Source organism: Scleropages formosus, chromosome 22 (assembly GCF_900964775.1).
Source record: "Scleropages formosus chromosome 22, fSclFor1.1, whole genome shotgun sequence".
NCBI classification, from domain to species: Eukaryota; Metazoa; Chordata; class Actinopteri; order Osteoglossiformes; family Osteoglossidae; genus Scleropages; species Scleropages formosus.
The window spans coordinates 17964796-17988657 of NC_041827.1; the positions used below are offsets into that span (position 1 = coordinate 17964796).

The 23862-nt window shown below is 44.9% G+C and overlaps 3 protein-coding genes across 3 annotated transcripts; 2 read left to right on the top strand and 1 right to left on the bottom strand.

The window, feature by feature from the left end:
• The first annotated feature begins 838 nt into the window (after positions 1-838).
• Positions 839-4590, top strand: LOC108929773 (uncharacterized protein KIAA1257-like). Its single transcript, XM_018744542.1, has 5 exons — positions 839-914; positions 1303-1724; positions 2543-2757; positions 3819-4038; positions 4439-4590. Exons 1-5 carry the CDS (start codon positions 871-873, stop codon positions 4588-4590), a joined length of 1053 nt encoding a protein of 350 aa, XP_018600058.1. The 5' UTR covers positions 839-870.
• A 951-nt stretch (positions 4591-5541) lies between these two features.
• On the top strand, positions 5542-13534 carry cfap92 (cilia and flagella associated protein 92 (putative)). The gene is made up of 11 exons (XM_018744540.2): positions 5542-5831; positions 6752-6907; positions 8645-8829; positions 8953-9845; positions 9992-10186; positions 10517-10799; positions 10918-11280; positions 11399-11581; positions 12202-12355; positions 12564-12775; positions 13469-13534. The coding sequence occupies exons 1-11, from the start codon at positions 5567-5569 to the stop codon at positions 13532-13534; spliced, it is 2955 nt and encodes a 984-aa protein (XP_018600056.2). The 5' UTR covers positions 5542-5566.
• Positions 13535-14581: 1047 nt separating this feature from the next.
• acad9 (acyl-CoA dehydrogenase family, member 9) lies at positions 14582-23537 on the bottom strand. Its single transcript, XM_018744533.2, has 18 exons — positions 23284-23537; positions 23033-23126; positions 22748-22849; positions 22352-22458; positions 21818-21918; positions 21566-21644; positions 20875-21049; positions 20621-20694; positions 20169-20244; positions 19923-19993; positions 19204-19323; positions 18311-18439; positions 17486-17565; positions 17272-17398; positions 16519-16596; positions 15741-15869; positions 15093-15165; positions 14582-14812 (listed from the first exon to the last, which is right to left on the bottom strand). Exons 1-18 carry the CDS (start codon positions 23455-23457, stop codon positions 14712-14714), a joined length of 1890 nt encoding a protein of 629 aa, XP_018600049.2. The 5' UTR covers positions 23458-23537; the 3' UTR covers positions 14582-14711.
• Between the last annotated feature and the right edge of the window lie 325 nt (positions 23538-23862).

Consider the following 23862-nt stretch of genomic DNA (forward strand, 5'->3'; position numbering starts at 1 on the left):
CAAAGAAGGGACTGAAATTGCAGAAACACCACACACACTCGTGTGTTTCATACCAAAAGCGTCGGCGCTTAACATGTCTCTCAATTAGCGGTTCACGAGCCTCGCGGAACAGGCCCGCACGCGCTCCTTGGTCAAGGGGGCGTGGCTTAGGTGCCTGGTCCGAGAAGGGACACGAGTGTTACAGCCAGTGTCTCAAAGGACACATCACCTTCGGAAACGTTCAGCTTCACAAGCGGAGGAACAACAATTCAGAGCGATAACAAAAGTCCAGTTTATATATATATTTATACATTTATATATATATACACATTTGTATATATTATATATGTACACACAGCATCCGACATATTTACTGATGTAACCCTTACTGCTGTGGTCCAGTACGTCCGATCTGCTCACTTTCACCGCGCCTGCAGAACTACAATCTGCGACACCCGTTACCATGGCGACGTTTACATCTCTGCTTTACGGTAAAGCACATTGAAATCACTCCGCAGAAGCCCGTAATGCTCACTGTGTGCACATTTGTAGTGGACATACAGTGTACGTAAAATATAACAGCATTCTGTATATAACGACAACAAAGTACCAGAGATGAAACACTGTCCACATTATAAATAAAAAAAAGAAATCTTCAGATGTAATTATTTACGTCGCATCAGACACTATTGTCTTCAATAAATCTATCAATTTTCTGCATACGTGAAAGACGTATTAGTTTACTGCTCCACTGAGTAGACTCTTAAGTAAAAGGACTATTTATTTGCGCGGAGGGCGCCTCGCGCCGGTTGCCATGGAGAAGCTGCTTTGTTTATGGACCATGCGAAGCGCTGTAACTTTGGTCTGCGGAGTTCTCAGAAATGCATCAGGATGCCCATCCCTTTGTCTAGAGCTCTCAGACAGAAGGCAATACGGTATGAATATGAATATGAATTATATTGGAGATGTTTGCTATCTGAAGAAACATGCATTTAGATAGATGTCGGACTGTACATGTTTTATTTTCTGGTTGGCTTGTTTATGTCTTTATGCTATTAATTAACAGCACATGTCCTCAGTTAATACAATACTTTCTGATTAACTAAATATTATGAATAGTTGGTACATAATGTAGAGATGCAAAAATATATATAACTGACAACAAAAATGAACTAAAGATAAACATATAATTGTTTACTGTAAGGCTGGATTAGTTTCCGATTGATCGGCTTCAAATTCTTATGGACTTTCTATGCACCTGTATCACTCAGTCACTCACTTACTATGACGTGTGTTTTATTGTGTCCTTTTCACTCATCTTAGTGCAGATGATTGGTGGGCTCTTCTGGACTTTGAGAGCATCAGGAAGTCAGGGATTGCAGGGGGCCTGCGGCTGCGCATTCGCCTCTACCAGAAACAACGGCTGTCGGATACGATGGAAAGCAGCAACTCGGAGAGGGGCGCAGACCCCAGAGAGAGCCGTACGGACTTTGCACAGAACAACCCGCTGGCTGATGAACCCGAATGTGGCAGTGCCTCTGGAGATGAAGGGAAAAAGGTGGACGACGACTCGCAGGAAGCAGAAAGGGGGGACAAATGCGGGACCCAGGAACTCCATACATCTGAGCCACATGTAAGCCAGGCAGTGACCAACATGAATGCCCCTCGGTGTGAAACCAAATCTGCGGAATCCAAAAGCCATGAGGTCACGCTCACAGTCAGCATTGCAATGGCTCTTCCCCAAGGTAGGTCTGCTGTTCCTCTCAGAGGGTATTTCGAATTAAGCAGCAAAATGTAGCTCCAGCAGACTGTGCCAACTGTGCTATTGCTGACATAATGATCAGAACACATAAACGGACTTTGGCTGTTTTCAGGAGAACAAAAAGTGAGATACACACCTTACGAACACAACCGGGACTAGAAATGTGTTCGTAACTCAATTTGTTTGTAAACCCAAGGTCACGTTAACAAGTTGCAATCAATAAAAGGTTAATGATATAGACGTGGGGGGTGCGGTGGCTCGACAGGTGTGGCCGGGTCCCATTCTCTGGCGGGTCTGGGGCTCGAGTCCTGCTTGGGGTGCCTTGCGACAGACTGGCATCCCATCCGGGGTGTGTCCCCTCCCCCTTTGGCCTTGCGCCCTGTGTTACTGAGTAAGGCTCTGGTTTGCCGCAACCCCGCTTGGGACAAGCGGTTTCAGACAGTGTGTGTGTGTGATATAGACATTGATTTATTTGCTGGTGAGCTTCTGTTACACCTTGCAAAAATGCTATAAAACAAAAATAAAGACATTTATGCAATGTCTTTTTTTATTACTTCAAATTAAAACTAATGTAAAATCATTTCAAATAAAAAAATACATTGTTCCCGCAACCTAATGTATGAAGACAAATGTTTTTCACTCTGTTCTTAAATTTCTGCTCTAATATTGGCAACACAAGGAGCCAGTGTACATCAAAATATTTTTTCATTAGGTTTGCATTGTCCATGCGGCCCTGGGGGGGAGGTGTTCACCTGTGAACACATTATACGTATCAGGGCGATGATCTTCGAATTTTTTCAGGTTTCTCTGAAGGTGAAGAGGACCCAGTTATCGCAGAGAAGAGCAACAGAAAAAAGCCGAAGCAGGTTCTGCCCAGCGGAGTTCTGGAAGCTCCTAAAGCGCAGAGCTACTACCGCATTGAGTTCACTTTGCTCCCTGATGACCCAGAGCCGATGAAATTCGACCTGGTGATGTTCGGTGTAGCAGCGAAAATCTACACGGACAATGAAACCAAGGTAAACTGCTGCACACAGAGTTCAGTCACTTCAGTCTGACTGCGGGCTCTCTGCTGTACTGGGGAACCCAACAGTACAACGGCAGGGTTCCTCTTATGACCCTTGCAAAAACGTCATCCAAAAATAAGGAGTGAGCTGTGTTTCCAGTACAAATCCAAAAGATGTAATTCCCGTAGGATTCATGCACTGATGTGTCACTTTTCTTTTCTTCTTTCACACGCTGTTGATTGCTGCCTTTGGGAAAAGTGAACTATTTTTCGAGTCACTGCTCTATACGATCTCCAGCGATTGTGCGTTTTATTTATGAACTGGTAACTTTATAATCCAGCTAGCGAAGTGTCACGGGTTTGGGTGTCGGGCGCTCAGGCTATGTGGTGTTCCCAGCCTAAACATACAATACGGGTGATCGACAGATACCTCATCAACAGATCCACTTGTGCCAGTTTCTGATGCGAAAGTCAGCTTTGGTTACTCCGGCAGGTAACTGCCGAGTCAGCACCTAGGGAAAGGTAAAGGGGAAATGAGCACCACGTGTGGCCACTGAGTCTTAACTGAGACTATATGAAGAAATACAAGAGTGATACAAAGTAGAGGGACCTGATGGGGTCTGAACCTCAGCTGGGTGTTAGCCACTCAGTAGGGATCCAACCCCCACCTTATGTGGAAACTGATCTTTTTCTCTTCCGTTACTTCACAGTTGTTTTGCATTGACTTCATTTTTATATAACAGATCATACAAATAAAAAGAGCAATCCTACATCTGCATCGTGCTCCGTCACTTTCAGAATGGGACGTGTCTAGAAAATAGTCTAGATAAATGTTTAGCAAAAACGATATGGTGGCATAAAGAATAAACATTATGAAACCAAATAAAATGTAGAGTTTTGACATCGAGAGCTTGTTTTTAATGTAAGTTTTTTTAAAAATATGTGGTGGGTGTACATGGGTAGATCAGTGTAAGCTGTCTTGGAGGGAGGTGTCAGATCAATGAGTAAATAATAAGATTAGCGTGTGTTGTGCTCGAGTCCCGCTGAGGAAATGAAGCCCCGTTTTGTGCGCAGGTTTTGATGCCGTGGCAGGAGGGGGACCAGGTGTGGCTCGCCTGGAGTCACTGTGTGAAGGCTGCCATCACCAGGGACCTGGTGCTGAAGCTGGCCTCGCACAGGGTCGCCTTCCGTGTGTGGGACACCAAGGACAGGCTGTCCTCCAAAGCCAGGCGCGACAGGCCCAGAACGTTTCGGCTGCAGCAGGGGCGTGGGGGGGACGACGCCGACCACGAGGGTAAGTCGGGGCCCTTCTGTGTGGCCGCTTCATGGAACAGCAGGAAGCGCAAAGTGTGTGTGCAGGCAGATTAATGCGCTGTTGTAACCGCTGCTGGTGTAAAACATCAGGTTCTTCCTGACTGCCTCTGTGTGTGTGTGTGTGTGTGTGTGTGTGTGTGTGTGCCACAACGTTGGTTTTGGGGGAAAACCTGCTAATGACTTACATGTGTGGAATTTCTTATGGCGATCCACCCCCCCTCTCCAAGATGACTTACAGTAGAGCTGCTCTTACTGTATGGCTGTACATACATTTCAGTCGGTCGGTCACAGTCTTCATCAGGGTCATGGAAATTCCAACGTGACACTGTGGACATGTTTATAATAACAATTTCATAATAATTTTGTGAAATCATTTTAAGGCGGCGTCAAGGCCATGGTGCAGCATCTGAGAAGTGTTTTTGAAATGGAGCGTCCTAAGTGCCGACCCTCAGTCAAAAGACGCAGAGACTCTGCCGTTTTGGATGCTGCGAGACCTTCAGAGCTCGACGATGGTTCAGGTGGGAACCTTTAGGACATGTTAAGAAAGCACGGAGGAACAGCTACAGCTGTGGTCTCAGATGCCCTGCGGGAGGTCTCCATGCGGCTCTGAGCAGCTGTGTGAAGCTCTCCTCTGCTTTTTTTCTTTTCCAGCCAAAGTTTGATGAGATACGTGTGTGTGTTGTGAATGTTTGTGATAATTCGGTGTAAAAAGCCCGGTATCTGTTTTCAATGACTTTGCCAGTTAAGGCCAAAGCATCTGCAGCAGAAGTGCTGGCCAGCGAGAGGGTTCGAACCACAACTGCCCTGAACAGGGATGGGTGCAGCGTCCCAGAAAAGGGGCGTTCTGCTCATGACAGGTATGGCGTTCTGGTTTGATCGGTCACCGTATAACTGAAAGACGCGGGTTTGAATCCCACCACTGCTAAATGAATACATAATATTGGCCATCCTTACAACTGGGACCACATTCGCATCTTGCAGATGGGCGTAGATCTAATACGACATCAGCTTTATGTGACTCTTACGACACTCCAGCCAACGTGTGTGTGTGTGTGGCTCTCAGTTTTTCTACACGTAGGTGTGTCGCTGTCAAAAACTACGTCGCACAGAGTCTTCGTAAATGTTCCCAGACTGTGCATTTTAAAACATAATCGGCAAGTAGTTTTTTTAAAGGAAAACCACAAAACAAAAGATAAGAACCAATTATGTTTTAAAAGAAAAGCTGCATGTTATATTAGATGTAATATTTACCAGTATATTGCCACATGGCACCAAAAATATCAAATTGTAGCCATGTTTTTATTTTATGTACAGTTTCTCTAAGGAAATTAAATAGCTGTCCATGTGGTCGTATTGTAGTTATTTTCATCTGCTTTTGGAAGGTTTGCAGTGCTTGAATAGGCAGCAAAGGGGGTCATGGGCTATTTTATTTGAAGAGAAGGGCGGGCCGCTGCCCTTTAATAGAGACCCACCTAAAGCCATGTAAACTTGTCCATGGCAATGATGTCATGGGGAGGGCTGCTCATCAAAGGTGGCTGTGGCCGTGCTGCGTTCTGCCCGCTCTTTTACTGCACTGCACCGTGAGACAAGCACTGTGGGTCTCCCTCAGATCTCTGGGCTGTGACGGCCAACGGGACGGCAGCGGGGCCAATCCGAAGGGGACGGTTCGCGACAAGGAGAAGGAGCTGCCGCCCATAGCGAAAGCGGCGCAGGAGCGGTCTGCCGGGAACCAGTCCTCGAAAACACACAAACAGCAGAGCAAGGCTGACGTCTGTAGGTACCACCGAAGAGAGCATTCACTGAAGCATCTCGTCCACCTTTCTGTAAAAAAAAAAAAAAAAAATGCAATTTTTGATGTGCATTGAAATGAGCTTTCAAAATTGTCCCTGGCAGGGCTGTCAGACAGCAGCAAGGGGAACTGTACACGGTGGATTTAATCACAACTACTTCCTTAAAACTTGGGCAGCATGGTGGCACGGCGAGTAGCGCTGCTGTCTCACAGTGCCTAGGTGGGGCAAAAGGATGTGGGTTTGATCTCCCCTCAGTCTGTGTGGAGTTTGCATGTTCTCCTGTGTCTGTGTGGGTTTCCTCCCACAGTCCAAAGACATGCTGTTCAGGTTCCCCCATAGTGTGTGAGTGACAGAGAGAGTGTGTGTGTTCCATTGATGTATGGATGAGGGACCCAGTGTAAGTAGTGTACCTAGCAGTGTAAGTTACCATGGTGAATAAGGTGTGTGGGCTGATAACACTACATAGAGTTTGTTGCAAGCTGCTTTGGAGAAAAGCGTCTGCTAAATAAATGTAAAATTCTATGATATTTCTTAAAAAAAAATATTAGAAAAGAAACGTTAAGTACTTTACTAGGATTTTTCTTCATAAGGGACAAGAAAGAACAAGACAATGCATTGTGATATTTAAATAAATGTACATGTGTAGTTAAGAATCATGTAAAATAATGGAGTAATTGAACAATTTAAGGACAGCAAACCGGAGCAAAAGGTCTCTGCATTAGTGCCACATTTGGGTTCTCAGATGAGGTCCTATACCTCCGCAAAGTTCAAAGTGCAGTGCCCCAACAGGACGCAAGTAAGAACCTCAGTTAGAATCCAGGTGCTTTGACTTACCTGCTGCCCGCTGCTCCTCTCTGTACATCAAGTCTGAGTCTCAGGTGTCCGACTCTCCTCTTCCCAAAGCGGCTCTGACATCCAGCGGTGTGAGAGACCAGCCCCAGGTCGTCAATCAGAAGTCACTGTCCCACAGAAACGCCCTGGAGAGCGCTGCCTGCACTGAGAACACTCATAAGAACGGCGTCGCCTCGGTGGAGCTCAATCCAGTGCACCTGCTCGCAGGTATGCGTACAGCCCTGTTTCAGTCAGAATGGGGGGAATGCAGCGCAGGCTTCCCTTGCATAACAAATACAAGTCACTACTGAAAATCTGCCTAGGATGGATCTAGGATGGATTCTCATACAACAAACTCATCATTACCCTTAACTCAAAGGGAAAAAATAAAGAACGCATTCTTGAGCCCCTGAAGGTTCACCCATTTTTCCCTAAACATGCAAAATTTCTGCCTTTTAAAAACGGAGAAAATCTAATTCAAAAACAAGTCCAGAATATAAGAGCGCTACCTAAAGAGTTAACTCTGTAATTAATGCAATCACTCACAATTTGTAAAGTATCATTTGCAATAATCCATCCATCAATACACGCTCACACACACACACACACACACACACACACAAATGGAGAATTCAGAGTCACCAATTCGCCCGAATCTGGAAGGAAACCAGAGCACCTGGAGGAAACCCACGTGAACACAGCAAGAACAGACTGCACACAGACTGATCTGCATTCGAACCCAGGGTACAACCCCAAATCCATAGTCACCCCGCTACCCGCTGTGCCACTGCATGGTCTTGTGTGATGCTTGCTGTCACCAAGGCTCATGTTGTGAACTGAAATCTCTGCTCTCTTAAGACATCTCTTGTGCGAGTTGATCCCTTATTTGAATTTTACGGTACAAATTACACATGATCCTAAGTGTGAGTTCTTAAAATGTGAACACCAGCTACGTGGGGGAAGACAACACTCCCACCCACAGCGGCTCCAGCCACATTAATTTGCTGTGATACAAATACAATGAGGAGAACCATTCAAAACACCCGACACATCTTAACTCTTAAGTTTTTCCTTATTTACTGCCTTGGATCCTTTAACTACATCTTCATGTTACCAAAATGATCACTTTATTACGGTGAGATGATGGATAAATCATAATTATATAATCAAATCCACTTACCATTTCACCATGTAAAAATGTCATTAACAGCTGTCATGTTTAGTCATTTTTACTTGTGTTTTTTTTTGATGGGCACCTAAAGCAGCACTGAATCGTAGTTTGTATGGCAGTAACAGTAATAACTGTAGCGCTCATATGATAATAACCACTGACATTCCTTTGCCGCAGCCTGCTGTTAGGAGTTTAGCTGGGAGTTACGTGTGATGGGAAGGGCGCAGCGGCTCGAGTGCCTTCGCCCAGATGAGGCCTCTAATTGGCTGCAGAAAGGCAGCAGCGTGAAGCCCTGAGCTGTGCATTTCATGTGTTCCTCTCCCGTCAGAGAGACCGTGATTAAAGCCAGCGCTTGGGAAAAGTTCAGGCTGCGCTCTCGTAAAACTGGAGCCAGACAGATCACGCAGTGTTTCTCTCCAGCACAGCCTTTAAAGAGCTCCGATGTTTTACACGATCCCAGCACTAAGATCCTCCCAGCAGTTACTGGCGCTGCTACAGCTGTGCCCTGCGCTTGTATTGTCTGTCACTTGCACGTATTGTTCCTTACGCACGCGACCGTTATCAAAGCCACTCAATTTTCCCCGTTACAGATGCGGTTCAGACCAGGGTTACTTATTTTGAAGCTCCGTGTATAGTTTGTTAAATTCGTTCGCCAGCAAATGTAGCAAAAGCCACACTTCACTGAACCGTTGCTGTAGTTGTGGTTGGAGAAACTGTTTTATGTGGCTGTTGTACTGTTGTTGACAAATTTGAATGACACCAAAGCTTAAATTGGTGCTGGATGTGAACATTAGGAGAGAAGTCGGTCACGGACTACCTGGTGAGCCGCACCCCTGGAATACGCGAAGGCCTCTGCAGCATCACGGTGGACAAGGCGCTCATGTCGGAAGAGCTCAGGATGAAGCTGAACCCCTTGGTCATCACAGTCTTGTCAGCCACGTCTCTCCCGGCTTCACCTGTCCCCTTTCACGTACTCAAGGTGCTTGCGTCCTACCGGAAAACCTTTTTGGGAGTTATAATTTTGAATAGAAGCACCACAAGCTGCATGTTGTGCAAATACAGCCTGCAGTCTAAACTCATCTTTTGGCTATTTCCTACCCAGGAAAAGTGTCTACCGGTGTACTGTCAGTATAAGCTCCCCGACATGACCATGCACAGGACGAAGGGAGAGGAGCATGGCTCAGACCTGTACTTCAGGGATGTAAATGTGATTCTGACTGGTCTCCTGGACCCCGATGAACTGCAGCAGTACCTCGGAGGGCCTCCGTTGGAGATCGAGATCCATGACCGTGACAGGAAGCTGGAGGAACCAGCCACAAGCCCAACTGTGTTTGGCACTGAGGCTGAAGACAACAGGCTGGGAAGCGTCAGCCTACTGAGCTGTAGGAGGACAAGGTTCAACCCCTTCGTCAACAGTACGTCACGGCAAGACCCCTACGGGATTGCCACCGTGGACTTGTCGGAGCTGCTTCGGGGGCAGAGGCGCTTTAAAGCTACAGCAGCCATCAAGTGCTCACCTCCTCCAGACCTGTCTGTGTGTAGATGGGCTGAACATGAAGAAAGGATGCTTGGATTCCCAGGCGTGGCTTACGGACCCCTTGAAGACCCCATGCCCATGGGCCATTACTTTGAAGCCAATTCCGAGCTGAAAGTGCAGGTTGAAATCGCTCACCCTCTCAAGCATAACATATGGCACTTGGGTTACCCTTTTGGCCGTATCATTTACTTCTTCCGGTGCAAGAGCAGCATGGCTTTAACCAGGCTGCGCTCAGAGATCCTGAAAATCAATGCTGCCGCCTTCCATCTCAACTCTGCCACAGAGGAAATGATCGAAAAGACCCTGAGCTGCTATGAAATGAGTGCCAGCGAGAAGAACAGCAAGGAGATGGATGTTGTGACAGGATTCTACTTGTATGACAATAAAACCCACCTCTTCGTTCTGGAGGGACTGAAGGACAAAGCCATTAGGAGGCTCTGGGAGAAGGTTCCCATTAAGTAAGACATGCAGTCCTTCTTGCCTTGCTGCCGAATACGTCCTGTGCCCTCGATAAACATCGATAAATACAGATGATTAGACCCTATCCATGTGGATGGAGTAATCATGACAAGAATATTCTTGTTGATGCAATGTGTGTTCTCAGGTTGTCCGGTAGCGAGGAGGACCAGACCAAGATTCTCTACAACTCAGATCAGAGCTTCTCCACCAGGCTGTACCACACACTGGACTTGAGCCTATCTCCCATACACCTCCATGAGGCACTGGATAACATCATGAAGCAGCCGCTGCTCTACGTGAGGGAGATGGTGCCTCGGGCCTGCTTCCAGGCTCTGTCCCGGTGAGTATTTTGGCGTCCGTTGTCAAGATGTGGTGGATAGTAGGTGATGATTGCAGTGTCACAGGTTTACACCCCAGGTAGAAAATTACTTCAGCTTTAAATTCAATGATACATATAGTACCCTTCACACTTTCATAAGCTGGAAAATGGAACAAGATGAATAACCCCACAACTGATGAATCTATGCACCTAGAAAAATTGACCATCTACCCAGCATAAACTGATCTACAGACTAACTTGCTATTAACCATTTGAGGTTTATCCTCTCCACAAGTCAAAGGAACATTTATGAAGCCATGAATGTTTTTGTTTTTACCTAACATGCCACAGGCTCAGCTATCTGTTCCAGGTGAAGACCATGAAGGATGCTGTCCATGGCGAACTGTTCCCCTCAGCTGAGATGATTCTTAGCATGAGCAAGGAGTTTGGAATCATTCCGCTGAAGAAACAGCAGGAGGAGGTGGTTGTGGTTAGGTGTGAGATGCAGGAGTCTCCTCTGAAAACTACAGAAAAGTTAGGTGAGCCAGCAGACACCTCCCTCAATGACAACATGGAGTTGATGGAAGATAATGAAGAGGAGCAGCACCACGTGGAGACTAAAGACATCATTGAGGTAGTCTCAGTTTCCTTGTAGTTCTTTGTGGCTCAAGACATAAACTAGCCAACAGCTAGAAGAAATGGGTGGCCTTCAAAATGAACAGCTCTGTTGCTTTTTTTTCTCTATGATTAAGGGAAACATTGAGGAGGTACATCTAGCAAACTTGAAGATGGAGAAGCCCAAGCTAACTGACACAGACAGCTCAAAGACAGAGAAGCCCAAACCAGCTGACACAGACAGCCTGAAGATGGAGAAGTCCAAACCAGCTGACATAGACAGCCTGAAGATGGAGAAGCCCAAACCAGCTGACACAGACAGCCTGAAGATGGAGAAGTCCAAACCAGCTGACATAGACAGCCTGAAGATGGAGAAGCCCAAGCCAGCTGAGGCAGAAGCTCAGCTACCTGTAGATAATGTGGTGCCCAATTACAACATGACTCAGTCAGAAAACTGCACCCAACAGGCTTGGGAACTGCTGCGTAAGAAAATGGCAAAGGTTCACAGTACTTTCTCTGCTACCCTTCCTGCAGATTATCATCTGATTTTAGGCCCATAAAACACATATGGTCTCTAGTAGTTATGAGAGGCCCTCATGTAGGTTTGCGTATTTCCAGGGATACCACTCCACCACAGTGGCTTCTGTGGATGCTGATGTGGAGCAGAGGTCCTTGGAGGTCAGGTCCAAAGCCACTCGGCACACCCGTGAAAGCTTTGTGTTACCTGGATTCAGGAGCAGTATGGATTCCAACAAACATCCCCTGAAGCCCGATGAGGCCCGCATAGAAGAGCTGAGACAGGTCCTGTCTGCCTCCAAAGTATCCTTCACTGAGTAATAGTTAACTTTGATAGACAGGTGGGACTGTTTATGGGCATTCCTGAGCGTTTAGACAAAGGGATCGGGTTTAACTAGCACTACCTTCCCAGGGCTCCTCCCAGTGTAGTGACCCACCCGGCTCAGGGTATTGAGTGTCCTGCTCTGAGACGTGGCTAATGCTGAATTATGGAGCTTTTCTCAATGGCACTAAGATGTTTTGGTTTCCCACAGCTCTGTGCAATCCGCTCATCCTATGGTTTAGTGTTGGTTTTAAAGTGTGGAGCCTGCTTAAACAATTAAACGTGACGTTTGAGGGCCGCTGTAATTTAATCTGCACAGGAGCCAACAGTGCCAGCAGCGTCCAACAGTGTTTAATGACGTCACTTATTCCATTCCCCCCTTGAAGCTATACAATGTTCTCTCCCCTCTATCAACTGTCTTCCACGACTTTGGGTGGGATGAGGAACGACAAGTTGCAGAGGCTTAACCTGATCGGCGTGCTGTATGTCAAAGCCACAGAAATGGCCCCGCATCCAGTGGTTTCCATTCTCACACGTGGGGTGTTCATTCTGTCGGCGTCTGCCATGTCTCCTCTGCCTGCAGCCTTGGAAGGAGAACATACTTCACAGCAATATTTTGAGGCCCACGCTCACGAGAGACACGTGGCCCTGGTCCAAGCGTTTCGAAGACTTCAATCTGTACAAAAAACCATCCGGGTTCTTTGACTCCGAGGTTCCTGTCACCATCCACCTGGCTGGTAAGGCTCCGGATGATGCCTGAATCACTCTGATTACATTCAGTCTCAAAAAGAACAGAATCCAAAGTTGCAAAAGGGTTGTTTCATACCAACATTCTAACCAAGCTCTGCATTCCTGTTTCATCCCGATTGTGTTCAAACTGTCATTTACTCATGAAAAAGTGTTGCACTGTCTGTGTTGAGTCTTTGTGCGTAACCCTCCTCCCAGGGGAGTTGCTACAGCAAGAGCAGCGGGAGGCGGCTAAGGTGCAGTACAGCCGCTGGCTCAGGAAGGTGCTCCCTAGTGAGGCTTCTTTGGGGCAAGGGCCTGTCCCAGAGTTCAAGTGCCACATGGTACATGGGGAGTCTGGAAAACTAGGGGACTTGCTGAAGGACAAGCCCATGAAGTACTCACTGAGGACGCCGGGGCTGGAACTCAAGGCAAGGCCCAGGGTTTGGGTTCAGGGTTCGAGGGAAATGCGATGCATGCTGTCCATGTGGGCATCTCTTTGTGGTCCGCTTGCTGTTCTGTGGACATGTGAAAAACGACTGGCCGTTCCCTTCATGTGTTTTACAGCTAAAGTGTAATCATGAACATATGCTGGCCTTACTTCACTGTTGAAACACGAAAACGTTGCACGCATATGTCGATCGGGGAGCGACCGAGGACTTTAGCCCCTCAAATCTCAATTATCCACGGATGTGGGGGTGGGGGGAAACACCAATGTGTTCCCCTTGTGCTCCACTGTGAGGAGCTCCTCTGTTCAGGATGTTGCTGTACTGCTCTGGCCATGCCTGCAGAGCCAAACACTCATCACGTTCCATTTTAATAATGAGCAAATGCTGTTAGCAACATGTGCAGTATAACTTAAGACGGCAGAACTACAGAAAACATGTGGCTCCATGTCCTCCTAGTTCCCCTGTAGCAGTTCACACACATGTAGGATGCCTTAGTGATGCTTTGCACTCACTTTCCTGTCTAGCTTGTCCACATAGACTCAGACTTTGGACTGATACTGTACACAACACAAACACAGTACTGGGTGACTTACAGTGACACTGGGTGACATCTCTAACTACCACCCATGGGTTCAAAGTGTCTTGGGTTCTTCATGTCGAGGAATTCAACCTCAGGGCCTGGCACAACAGGTGGAGATTCTCATCACTATACTGAGGACCAGTTACTACTTTGACTTTTAACCACATCCAACATGTTTTCAATGCACCAGAACATTAGTTTTAGTTTTACAATGCATGTAATGGTTTTTTAAAAAAAAAAAAAAGAAAAAAAAGAAAAAAAAAGACTCGCCTTAATGGGGGGTGTGGTAGCGCAGTGGGTTTGGCCTGTGCCTGCTCTCTGGTGGGTCTGAGGTTCGAGTCCTGCTTGGGGTGCCTTGCTATGGACTGGCGTCCTGTTCTGGGTGTGTCCCCTCCCCCTCTAGCCTTGTGCCCTGTGTTGCCGGGTTATGCTCCGGCTTGCCGCGACCCCCCTTGGGACAAGCGGCTTCAGTCAGGGCGTGTGTACTCACTTTAATCCTGTTACTTTTTATATGGGACATTTCTGTAGTGAATATCTTATGGCTCATTTTGAAAGCTTGATAACATGTGTGGTGTGTCTCTCAGCCAATCCCTGCGCTGTCCGTAGTCCAGCACTGCGAGGATGGAAAACAGCACATGAATGTGGCTTTCAGCCCCGGACCCCTGGACCACCACAGCTTGAGCTGGGAAGGCAACAGGATTCCGCGACAGAAGTCTGACCTGAGGCAGTTCCACTTGAAGTTAGTCATTCTTACTTTATTTTAATAAAAAAAAAAAAAAAAAAAAACTAACTGTTCAAGTGCAAATCGAATTTAAAAAAAGGTTATGTTGAAGTGCTGCTATCTCTGCTGTCCACTCCAGGGAACGTGGGAAGCCGCACTCATTCCTGTACAAGCGGGTGGCCCCACCCCTGTCAGAAGAGGAGAGGCATGCGGTCTGGTTCCAGCACCCGGAACCGTCAGCAGAACCTTTGGGCCCCAGTGACCGAAGTCAATCAGCCAGAAGGGTCACAGAGACCAAAACTTATAAGGGTCTCTTCATGCATGTTCTTTAAAAAGGACAGCCTTCCCTGCGGTCGACACCTTGCTGTACCGTATTTCACATCACAAACACTTGAGTGGTTTTGGCCCACTGATTTGGACACAGTTTGCACAGCTACATTATTTATAGTAAAACTGTTTAAACAAGTTTCACATGTGATTAATTTTCCACTCCAATTTATCTTTATTCATCACTAATTCAGTAATTTTAAGCAGCATTAAGAGCATGTTAGAATAAATTACAGTCAATGTAATGGGCTGGTAAAAGGTACATCTGTCTGAGGCAACATCACAGCCCATCAGAAAGTCCTGTCCAAAGGATGTGAACAGATGTAGGCCCTCTTCGCCAGCACGTCCTTGGCAATCTTCTTTATGCTGTCATCATTGTTCTCTGGGGCATCTGAACCGAAAGAGAACCGAATGAGAATGGAGTCGAGTGCAACAAAGGGGCGAAAAGAGCAACAATGTACGAAAAAGGGAGGGAGCCAACTGGTCTTTATGTGATGCAAGGCACTGCAAGAATTATTTGCAAGTGAAGCAATGAGACTGAGGAACACAGATAGGAGTGTGGGAGGAGCGAAGGCTGGCGCTTTGCAGGCTCAATGGAGACATGCTGTTAGAGATGCAATGAAACCGTCTCCAACAAGCTGTTCCCAATTAGTGCTCGGTGTTATACTTACTCTTTTGCAGCTGAGTCATCAAGAAGTTGTTTTTGTAATAGGCATCAGAGCAGAATGTGTTTGCAAGGAGCACCTAGACAATATGTAGGAAAACAGCATAAGAGTTACAGTAGAAGTTCTTCAGTCTGTAGGCTGGGAGATAAACTCTGTTCTACCTCAAAAAGTTCAGACAAAAAAAAATTCTAACCCCATACTGGATGATAAACATTTTTTTGGACTTTAGAGAAAGCCCTGCAATATAGTTTCAAAGCAGCTGCATAATACACACACACACACACACTAATAAGCAGTGTGCCATAGACAGTGGTGAAATGAGTTCCTCAGAATCACGGATCCTAGCGAGTGCCTTACTGTTACTATAAACCTGTCATCCGGGTTAAGAGGAAATTAGACTATGCTCAAGAGGAAAAGAGAACAAGATGAAACAGCTGTAGATCTCGATGGCTATCGCTCACTGAAAATGAAACGTACTGTAGTACCCACTTCAGACAGTAAAGACCAGTCTTGAAATAACTGAAAGGCACACAGTTCTAAGAAGTATGAAGATACTCTACCAACAGCGTACGTGTAGGAATTTAAGCAGTCAAAAGCAGTGCTCTTCCAGTGGACCTGGCCTGAGGATTGCCTCCTGGGTCAACAGTGCTGTACCTCGTGGTCGTGGTTACGTAATCCGATACTGATGGACCGACTGGCTCGGGACAGGACGGCGGTCATGGCATAGAGGTTAATGAGCACATCTGCTACCTTCTTCAAGGCCATCTGCTCATCGACGATAGTCTTGAAACAAATTAGCATTCTCATTTAGTATAGAGTCAAAAAAAAGAAAACAAAATTTCCATAAAACGGCAATCTGAATTCACAGCCACATCTGTAACTCACTTACATTTAGCACTGTATTTATATATTTTCTCGTATTGAATTCATCCTCCCTACTAGCAAATCTTATACTGTTTGTAGGTGATTGAACATCTTTTGATGTTTCCAACAATATAACCTATGGTTTTAGGAGTGTTAAAAAGTGGTTTGGTGTGGTTTCAAAGTGGAGAAAGGAAGATGGGAACTAGAATTTTCTGAATGGACAGGCTGATTACAATAGCACAGTTCCCACTGAAATCCAGTTTTGGAATGAAAAAGACCCCAAGTGAGCTGTAGAGCCAGCAAACATGACCTCAGCTATACAGGAAAGAGCTGTACTGTACAAGGCTCTGTTAATTGCCATTCATGTTGCCAAAGAGACCGGAAACGTTCAACAAGGGAATATGAGATGAACCAACGTATTTCAAAATTAGGTTTACAGAGAAAACTGTTTGCAAAAATACAGTAAAGATTTGCTGATGCATTCAGTAAGTGTTTTGATTTGTGAAGAATTCATTTCTGTTCTGCAATGTTTAATTCAAAATAAGAACCACAAACGTGCACAACTTACCTTTCCATATCTGTAAAGCAAGCCCTCGACAGTATTGCCAAAGAAGTGCACGTTCTCTTCCAGCTTCTTTGTGCTCTCCTTTGGGGACAGAGGAACAGATACACATGTGCAATCTTCAAATTGTTTTAACAGCTCTTCGAAACATTTATTAATTTACCTGACACCATTCTCCAAAGTGACATAATTATAGATTATTATAATACACTACTTACAATCATGTACTTATTTATACAGGAGGGTAATTTTTGCTGTACCTTGGTAAACACCTTGGTCAACAGTACTACAGTCTTTTAAGTGCAACATTGCAGCTCCAACTGGTATGTCACCTGAACAATAACTTTACTGAATAAAGACTTATATCCCTTACAAAACTTAAAAAAGAAAAAAACACCTGCACCTAAAGTAAGACTTTACATACATTTATTATGTAAAATTGTGATTTTTTTTAAAAATAATTTTTTAAATTAGAAATTGATGAATAATGCTTTAATCTTTATGCAGGTACTTGTATGATGTATACTGATTCATGTGGTGGAATGTGACAAATTGACTACCCTAGAATCAGTGGTTGGATCCAACTCTCTCCTTCGGTTGATGTAATGTACTCATTTTAGTTTTCTCTGAGCTATATGTTGCTTTGAAGAAAAGCGTCTGTTAAATGAGTGAATGTAAATTAACACAGGCCTCAACCCACTGTGTTTATATATCTGGAGCAGAGGTTTACGTGTTGGTGTAGGTTTGCGTGAAGCATACCGTCAGACTGGGATGGACCACTCCGTCCTTCCCCGTCAATCCCAGGTCCACCTTGGTGCTTATAGAATCTCGCAACTTTTTTCCGAACATCTGCAAGGCCACGCCGATGTTGCCCTTCTTCATCTCCCTGCATGTGCACCATAAATGAGCAATATCACTGAGCAGCTAGAACGGTGATGATGTGCAGAGTGCGTGAAAAAGTTGGAATGCTTACTTTATTTTACCAGTGAGTATTTTCCCAGCATGCTGCATCCCAGTTAGAGCGATGTACATCCTCAGAATTTCATTTGTCCCCTAGCAGGAAACACAGTTGAACAGATTGTGCCAAAGTCACACTTGATGGGTCTGCTGAAAGGCACACATCCCATGTTCCTTTGAAGTGTTTTCACGGTACATGTGCTGCACCCCTTGCTGCCCCTGCTGCCTGCTCACCGAACGGATGCCCTCTCATGGTCAAACTGCGGAAAGCAAATCTCACCATGAACCTGACAGGCTGCCACTTTCCATTAACATTTTTTATTTTCTTCTGCGCTCAAGAAAGCAGGACGGCCAAAGCCTACTGGCTCGTCTCTTTTCGGACATTTCCAAGGCAAACCACTAAATGAAGAAAAAAATGAATTTTTCCACCGGCAATTTTAACAGTGACAGGGAAAAACATTCATAATTTTCCCCTCCTTTTTAAATCTTGTAGAACCAATGAAACGAATCCCAGCTAAGAGCAAATAAATTTTATATATTTTTTAAAACTTTTAATAAAATTCTCTAATTTCTTTAACTTTCTTATTCCATGGTTATGGAAAGTTCTTTAGTTATGGAAATTTTTATTTGCTCAATCCACTTTATTGATCTGAAACGTGCTAGATGAATCATTTGGTGGGACCAAGTGGGTCTACAAGATGGTACAGTAACATGTGGGAAGAAGTACTGCTGCATAAAAGTCTCCGGTATCAGGATCTCCACATGCAGTTACTGTGCCTCCGAGGAACCAGAAATCATTATCGCAGACAGGTGAGCGTCGAGTTATAGGATGAGGAAATACCTCGAAGATGAGCAGGATGCGGCAGTCTCTGAGGTAGCGTTCAAACGGGTAGCTCTTCATGTAGCCGACGCCCCCCAGGACCTGCAGGGCTTCGCTGACGCATATCCAGCCCCCCTCAGAACTGAACACCTGCAGAGAAACACTGATGAATGCTCTGATGGTATAGGATGCTCCTGAATTTGGCAATCAGCATCCAAAAGAGGAGCAGTGAGTGAGCAGGACCTTAGGAATGCACTGGGTGTGAGTGGGGAGCTGAAGGACAGCTCTTTGGTCCATGTGGGATCCCACTTATTCTGTCATCTGTTACATTGGGCCTTGGACAGTTATTCAGAACACTGGGCATTTTTCAGGTTTTGTTGCATTTCAATAACTCAGAAATAGAAGTTACATACATAATATATTCCACACAAAGAAAAGCTTAAAAAAAATTACAATACAAAAATTCCCAACTGTATGTAAGGGTTGTATCAAAAGTAATGAGTACACTGAGATAACCACAATACTGAAATGCACAGTATCATAACTACTACTTCCTTCTCTCATCTCACACCTGAATGAAAAATGCTGAGGTGGTCAAAATCTAGGCGTGGACTTTTCAAACCCCCCCTTGCTTCTCTGTTGAATAAATAACTGCAAAGTATAAATTTCCAGTGTTATTTATTAATCATCACCTTAACCCAATAACAGAATTTAAACAGGGATCAGATGTCGATTTGTCTTGTATTTAAAATGTCAAATCTCTCCAGGGGATGTACCTTCTTTTTCACATCACTGTAGTGTTTTCGGTCATAGACACATGCACCAAGATCAAGAGAACTGACTGACAGGGTCAGTATGGAAACCATCTAGTGTGGCAAAAGGGACAGCTGTGATGCTCTGGAGGTCCTGCTAACCTTCACCATGGCAGCTTCCACAGAGCAGTCTGGGATGCCAGGTTTGTCCATCATGCCCGCGGTCAGGTAGGCCATGCTCTCCATCACAAAGGCGTTCATGGCCATCAGAGCAAATTTCTCCTGTTCAAGCACACGGGGAGGCTGCGTGACGAGTCGCTTACACACCTTTTATTAACACTTTTCGCTTAAAAGCATGTCACTTCATATATGAGGTGGGACTGAAAAGTTTTGATTTATTTCAGGTAGTGCACATACATCATGTTGTACTGTCCTCTTCAAACTACTTCTCCAAAATGACACATTTTTGTCCCAGCATTCCTGGCACTTTCTGAAATAATGCTGGATATCTTTAGCAGTCATGTGAAAAAAATCTGCCTTCACACAGTCATGTGAGGTTGGAACATCAACCAATATCTTTGCGTGCGCGCGCGCACACACACACACACACACACACACACACACACACACACACACAATTTCTAAACCGCTTGTTCTTTGCTTTCAAGTTAATTTTTTTCTGCTAAAAATTCTTGAACAGAGACAATAGCATGTGAAGCAGTGCTGTCATGTTGCTAAAATGCACAGTCCACAGTGGAAAAACACACTCCTGAGATGGCACTCCCTCCGCACCAGGGATGTTTGTTGTTTTTTTTGAGAAACCCAATACTAATAACAGTATCAACACCTACAAATAAAGCAAGCAAAAAATAAATAAATACCTGGATCATCCCAAACTCACTGATGCTCCTGTTGAACTGTTTCCTCGTTGCAGCGTACTCTGCTGTCAACTCTGAAAGGCACCGTTATATCCAATAGGTCACTACTCTGAAACAGGGAGGTTTGACCCATCAACACAGCTCCACAGAAGCCCACTGGACTGCCGCCACCCCCGCCCCAAGGCTTCTTCCACTGGCAAGCCCAAAGCACCTACTGTACCCCCCACTCCCCCAGATCTATCTTCTCACCTATGAGCTTCTTGATCATGCCTGCCGTGGCACTACCCATGCTAAACCTCCCGCTGTTCAGGATGTTCATGGCAGCCTGATCCAAGTGGAGAAGGTGGACAACATTAATTTCAATTTATTTTTATAGAGCGCTCTTCTCACGCAGTGACAAGGAGAAGTACTGACAAAAAATGACAAAACATGAACAATGAAAGAAACATGAGAATAATTTTTCATATTGACTATCACACAGCCTCAACTTGAAGACCAACTGAACACAAAATCAAAGAGAGTGAAACTATATATAAACAGGAAACAGATAAAATCTATAGAACGGTAATCTTTCCGTATATTAAAACAGACTAAAAACAAAATGCAACACATTAATTTCTTCATGTTTGTGGAGGTGGAAATAAATACCATAGCAGGGTGTCAAAACTTAATTTGTGAGGGCTTGACAAGATGTAATGTACCTTAAATCCACCTCCAACTTCTCCAATTACGTTCTCCACAGGCACCTTGGTATTTTCGAACAGTACCTCACAGGCTGAAGACAAAACCAAACAGAAAAATTAATCTCATTCATCTACAAAACTACAGGTGACCCAGAGCTCTTTGCTAGCCTGAATGGACTTCTAACTGAACATGGCACTGGTGTCATTCCAGCACTTTAAGCTGCCATTACGCACTACGCAGAAAGTGAGATTTGAGTTTCAAAATCCCTTACTGTTGGAGCCGCGAATGCCCAGCTTGTCCTCCGGTTTGCCACTGGTGACCCCTCCAAATGCCCTCTCCACAATGAAAGCGGTGATCTTGTCCTTCTTCTGGCCGTCTTTGTCCACTACCGCTGTTCTAGCAAACACTGTGAAAATATCTGCCAGCCCACCATTGGAAATCCAGATCTGTGAGTAGGTGGAACACTGAAATTAAGTTCATCTATACTTCAGAAGGAAACACTGAGTCCTTGAGATAGAACCATTCAGGTTACAAGGATTCAACTTTACGAGGAGTTTCATTTAATACTTTGGACTTTGGTTTGGCTCTCAGCTTCAATCAGCCCTTGTTTACTACTTTCTCCTGCTATAATTTCAGCAATTATGGTCTCATTTAGACTGTTCAAACCACATCAACTTGTTCACTGTCAAATCATTTGAATTGTTTCTTTTTCGGTGTTTACAAAAACAGTGTGAATCATAGATATTTATGCTTTGTTTGTTAAGTGTCCAGTATGTAATAGCTATTCAAGAGCTAAATGAGAGCAGATAGACTCTTATATTGTATGTCTGTCTATCTGTCTTATTATGACCAATAATGTCATCTTACAAAGGCTGTTTTTCAGGAATGAGGATCTACCTCCATAAGGCAGGGGTACACACAATGCTTCTGAAAAAGCACTTTTCTGAGATCTTGCTCATCACCTTTGACCCACTGATGAGATAGTGCTTTCCATCTTCGGTCAGCGTGGCCCGGGTCTGGATGGACGCAGCATCGCTGCCACTGAAACACATCAGTCAATCAAAGTTCAACATAAACAGAATGTGTGACAGAAGTTTAAAAAATGGTAATGGATAAAATACACTGCCAATCCATTACATCTTCAGTTAAAAAAAAAAAAGGGCAGCCAGGAGGTAGAAATCAAAACAGGTAAAAATCATGAAGGTGGTTCATACCTCCCTGGCTCTGTCAAGCAGAAGGCAGCCACGTGCTCTCCTGAAGCCAGTTTGGGCAGGTACTTTGCCTTCTGTTGCTCATTCCCAGCAATCAGGATGCCCTAAAAACAGCAGAGCTCCTTCAAAAACCCTTGTAGACACTGACTGTTAACACTCAAGTGGATATATTTTGAACCAAATGTTGTTTTCAGCATTTTTATAAATTTCAGTTCAGAAATGTCTCTCTCTTCATTGGCTTCCTTTAGATGCTAGTTCAACACTCTGATTATGGCCTACAAGACAAGGAAAGGATCCGTTCCCTGATTTGTACTGGATCTGATCACTCCTTACACCACAGCAAGAGTGCTGAGCTCTTCCATCTCCAGCCACTTGGAGGTCCCACTCACAAGGGGTCAAAAATAAAAAAAACTCAGATTCTCAGTTTCTGACATCCAGTTTCATCCAGTGTAAAACAGCAAATTCCACCATCCAGTTAGTGTGAGATATGCGACATGCTTATTCAGAGCTAACTCTACGGAGCACAAGAGCCGTCACCTTCAGGCCTATGGCTTGATGAGCTGCCAGCGTGACTGCGATGGATCCATCCAGAGAAGTGGTCTCCCCCAGTCGTGCATACATGGTGTTCGACAGGCCAAGGCCCCCTGGAAACCACACACATTGTTCACCCCTTCTCTACAGCAAATGAGTTTGTGAAACAAGGAGCCAGTGTAATTAAAGCAGTTACTGAATTCTAACTCAATATACAGCACTGATGAAAAGTGAGAGTCCACCTGGACAACTTGGACAGGGGAAAAAGAACAAAGCAGCATCCAGGAGTCTGACGTGTGTGAAGTGCAACAGAAGAGCTGGGAGAACAATGAGTGGTGTACTCCATACATCCAAACTGCTCATCGGTGTGCTGCACCTTCTTCATGCTGAATGCATTCTCACCATATTCCTCTGGCACCTGAATTCCAAACAGTCCCAGCTGTTTGATCCCTTCCAGGGTTTCTGGAGGAATTGTGGCTTCCCGATCGATCCGCTGGGAGTCCACTGGAAAGGAGAAGGAGAGCCTTTTCACAGAGTTTCATCAAAGATGACAAACTGAGGGCATGTGATGGTCCGAAAGCCATGCAGCCCCCATTCCTGCAGATATGTTGCAAGAACCATACACCTCTGCTTGTGATGTGCAGGAAAAGCCAACTACTGACAACTTTCAGTTTGACTTCAACTTACCATCCTCACTGAAAAACTTCTCCACAGGTGCAACAAACTGGTTGATCTCCTCCAGCTCCTCTCTGCTGATCTCTGGGTACGGAAACACCTCTGCCTACAGAAATAAATTAACATCACATTAATTTACATTAAGATACAGGCTCCGGCACCAGAGTGTTATTTATTTAATTCCATGCACCCAGGCAATTCAAGGAGATGTAAAATAAACCGCTGACAGGTACACTTGAAGCAGGACCATGCAGGACACACACCTTGTTCACTTTCCCCAGAAACAAGTCTTTGGCAAATGCAAGACTTGGAGTTTGAGTCCTGAAAAGACGTCGAAACTGCACATTAGAAACAACTTTCCCGTTTGGGCCGAACAAAGGAATCAAACTTCCCCATGTGACCCGTCTGGAGAGCGTAACTAGTCTGTTTAAACTCATTATAAAATATATTTCTTCTTCCTTCGTCACTAGTTATGCGTCTTCTAACTATGGACCTTTGACCGAATTTCGTCGCCCCTCGATGACGTCATAAAAAGGCTTCCCGTGTTCCTTCTCACCACCCCGTCGCGTGTTGATGACACAATCACCCTGCTGGTGACCTTCCTCTTGAAATTGAATAAACAAAAACTAACACATAAATCAGTGCAAACAATAAAGCATTTCCACAACCATATAAAACATAATCCGTGGTACATGTTATAATACAAATGCACGTTATAAATAGATTTAAAAAAGTAAACACCAGGTACGCATTGCTTTCATGTTTTTACATTTTGAAATACACAGGCCTTACATCTCATTTAAAGTGTTCAAAGGCAAGACTGTTCCCTGGCTATTTTACTT

What these genes read in the sequence shown, in the direction of transcription:
- LOC108929773 (XM_018744542.1), top strand. Translation starts at nt 871, where the DNA reads ATGCCCATCCCTTTGTCTAGAGCTCTCAGACAGAAGGCAATACG. An exon ending in CTCAGACAGAAGGCAATACG is followed by an intron (nt 915 to 1,302) that starts GTATGAATATGA and finishes CACTCATCTTAG; the next exon opens with TGCAGATGATTGGTGGGCTC. An exon ending in GGACGACGCCGACCACGAGG is followed by an intron (nt 4,039 to 4,438) that starts GTAAGTCGGGGC and finishes AATCATTTTAAG; the next exon opens with GCGGCGTCAAGGCCATGGTG.
- cfap92 (XM_018744540.2), top strand. Translation starts at nt 5,567, where the DNA reads ATGGGGAGGGCTGCTCATCAAAGGTGGCTGTGGCCGTGCTGCGTTCTG. An exon ending in TGGGAGAAGGTTCCCATTAA is followed by an intron (nt 9,846 to 9,991) that starts GTAAGACATGCA and finishes GTGTGTTCTCAG; the next exon opens with GTTGTCCGGTAGCGAGGAGG. An exon ending in AGACTAAAGACATCATTGAG is followed by an intron (nt 10,800 to 10,917) that starts GTAGTCTCAGTT and finishes TCTATGATTAAG; the next exon opens with GGAAACATTGAGGAGGTACA.
- acad9 (XM_018744533.2), bottom strand. Translation starts at nt 23,457, where the DNA reads ATGAGTTTAAACAGACTAGTTACGCTCTCCAGACGGGTCACATGGGGA. An exon ending in GAAGTTTTTCAGTGAGGATG is followed by an intron (nt 22,850 to 23,032) that starts GTAAGTTGAAGT and finishes TCTCCTTTCCAG; the next exon opens with TGGACTCCCAGCGGATCGAT. An exon ending in ATACTCACTGGTAAAATAAA is followed by an intron (nt 17,399 to 17,485) that starts GTAAGCATTCCA and finishes GTGCACATGCAG; the next exon opens with GGAGATGAAGAAGGGCAACA.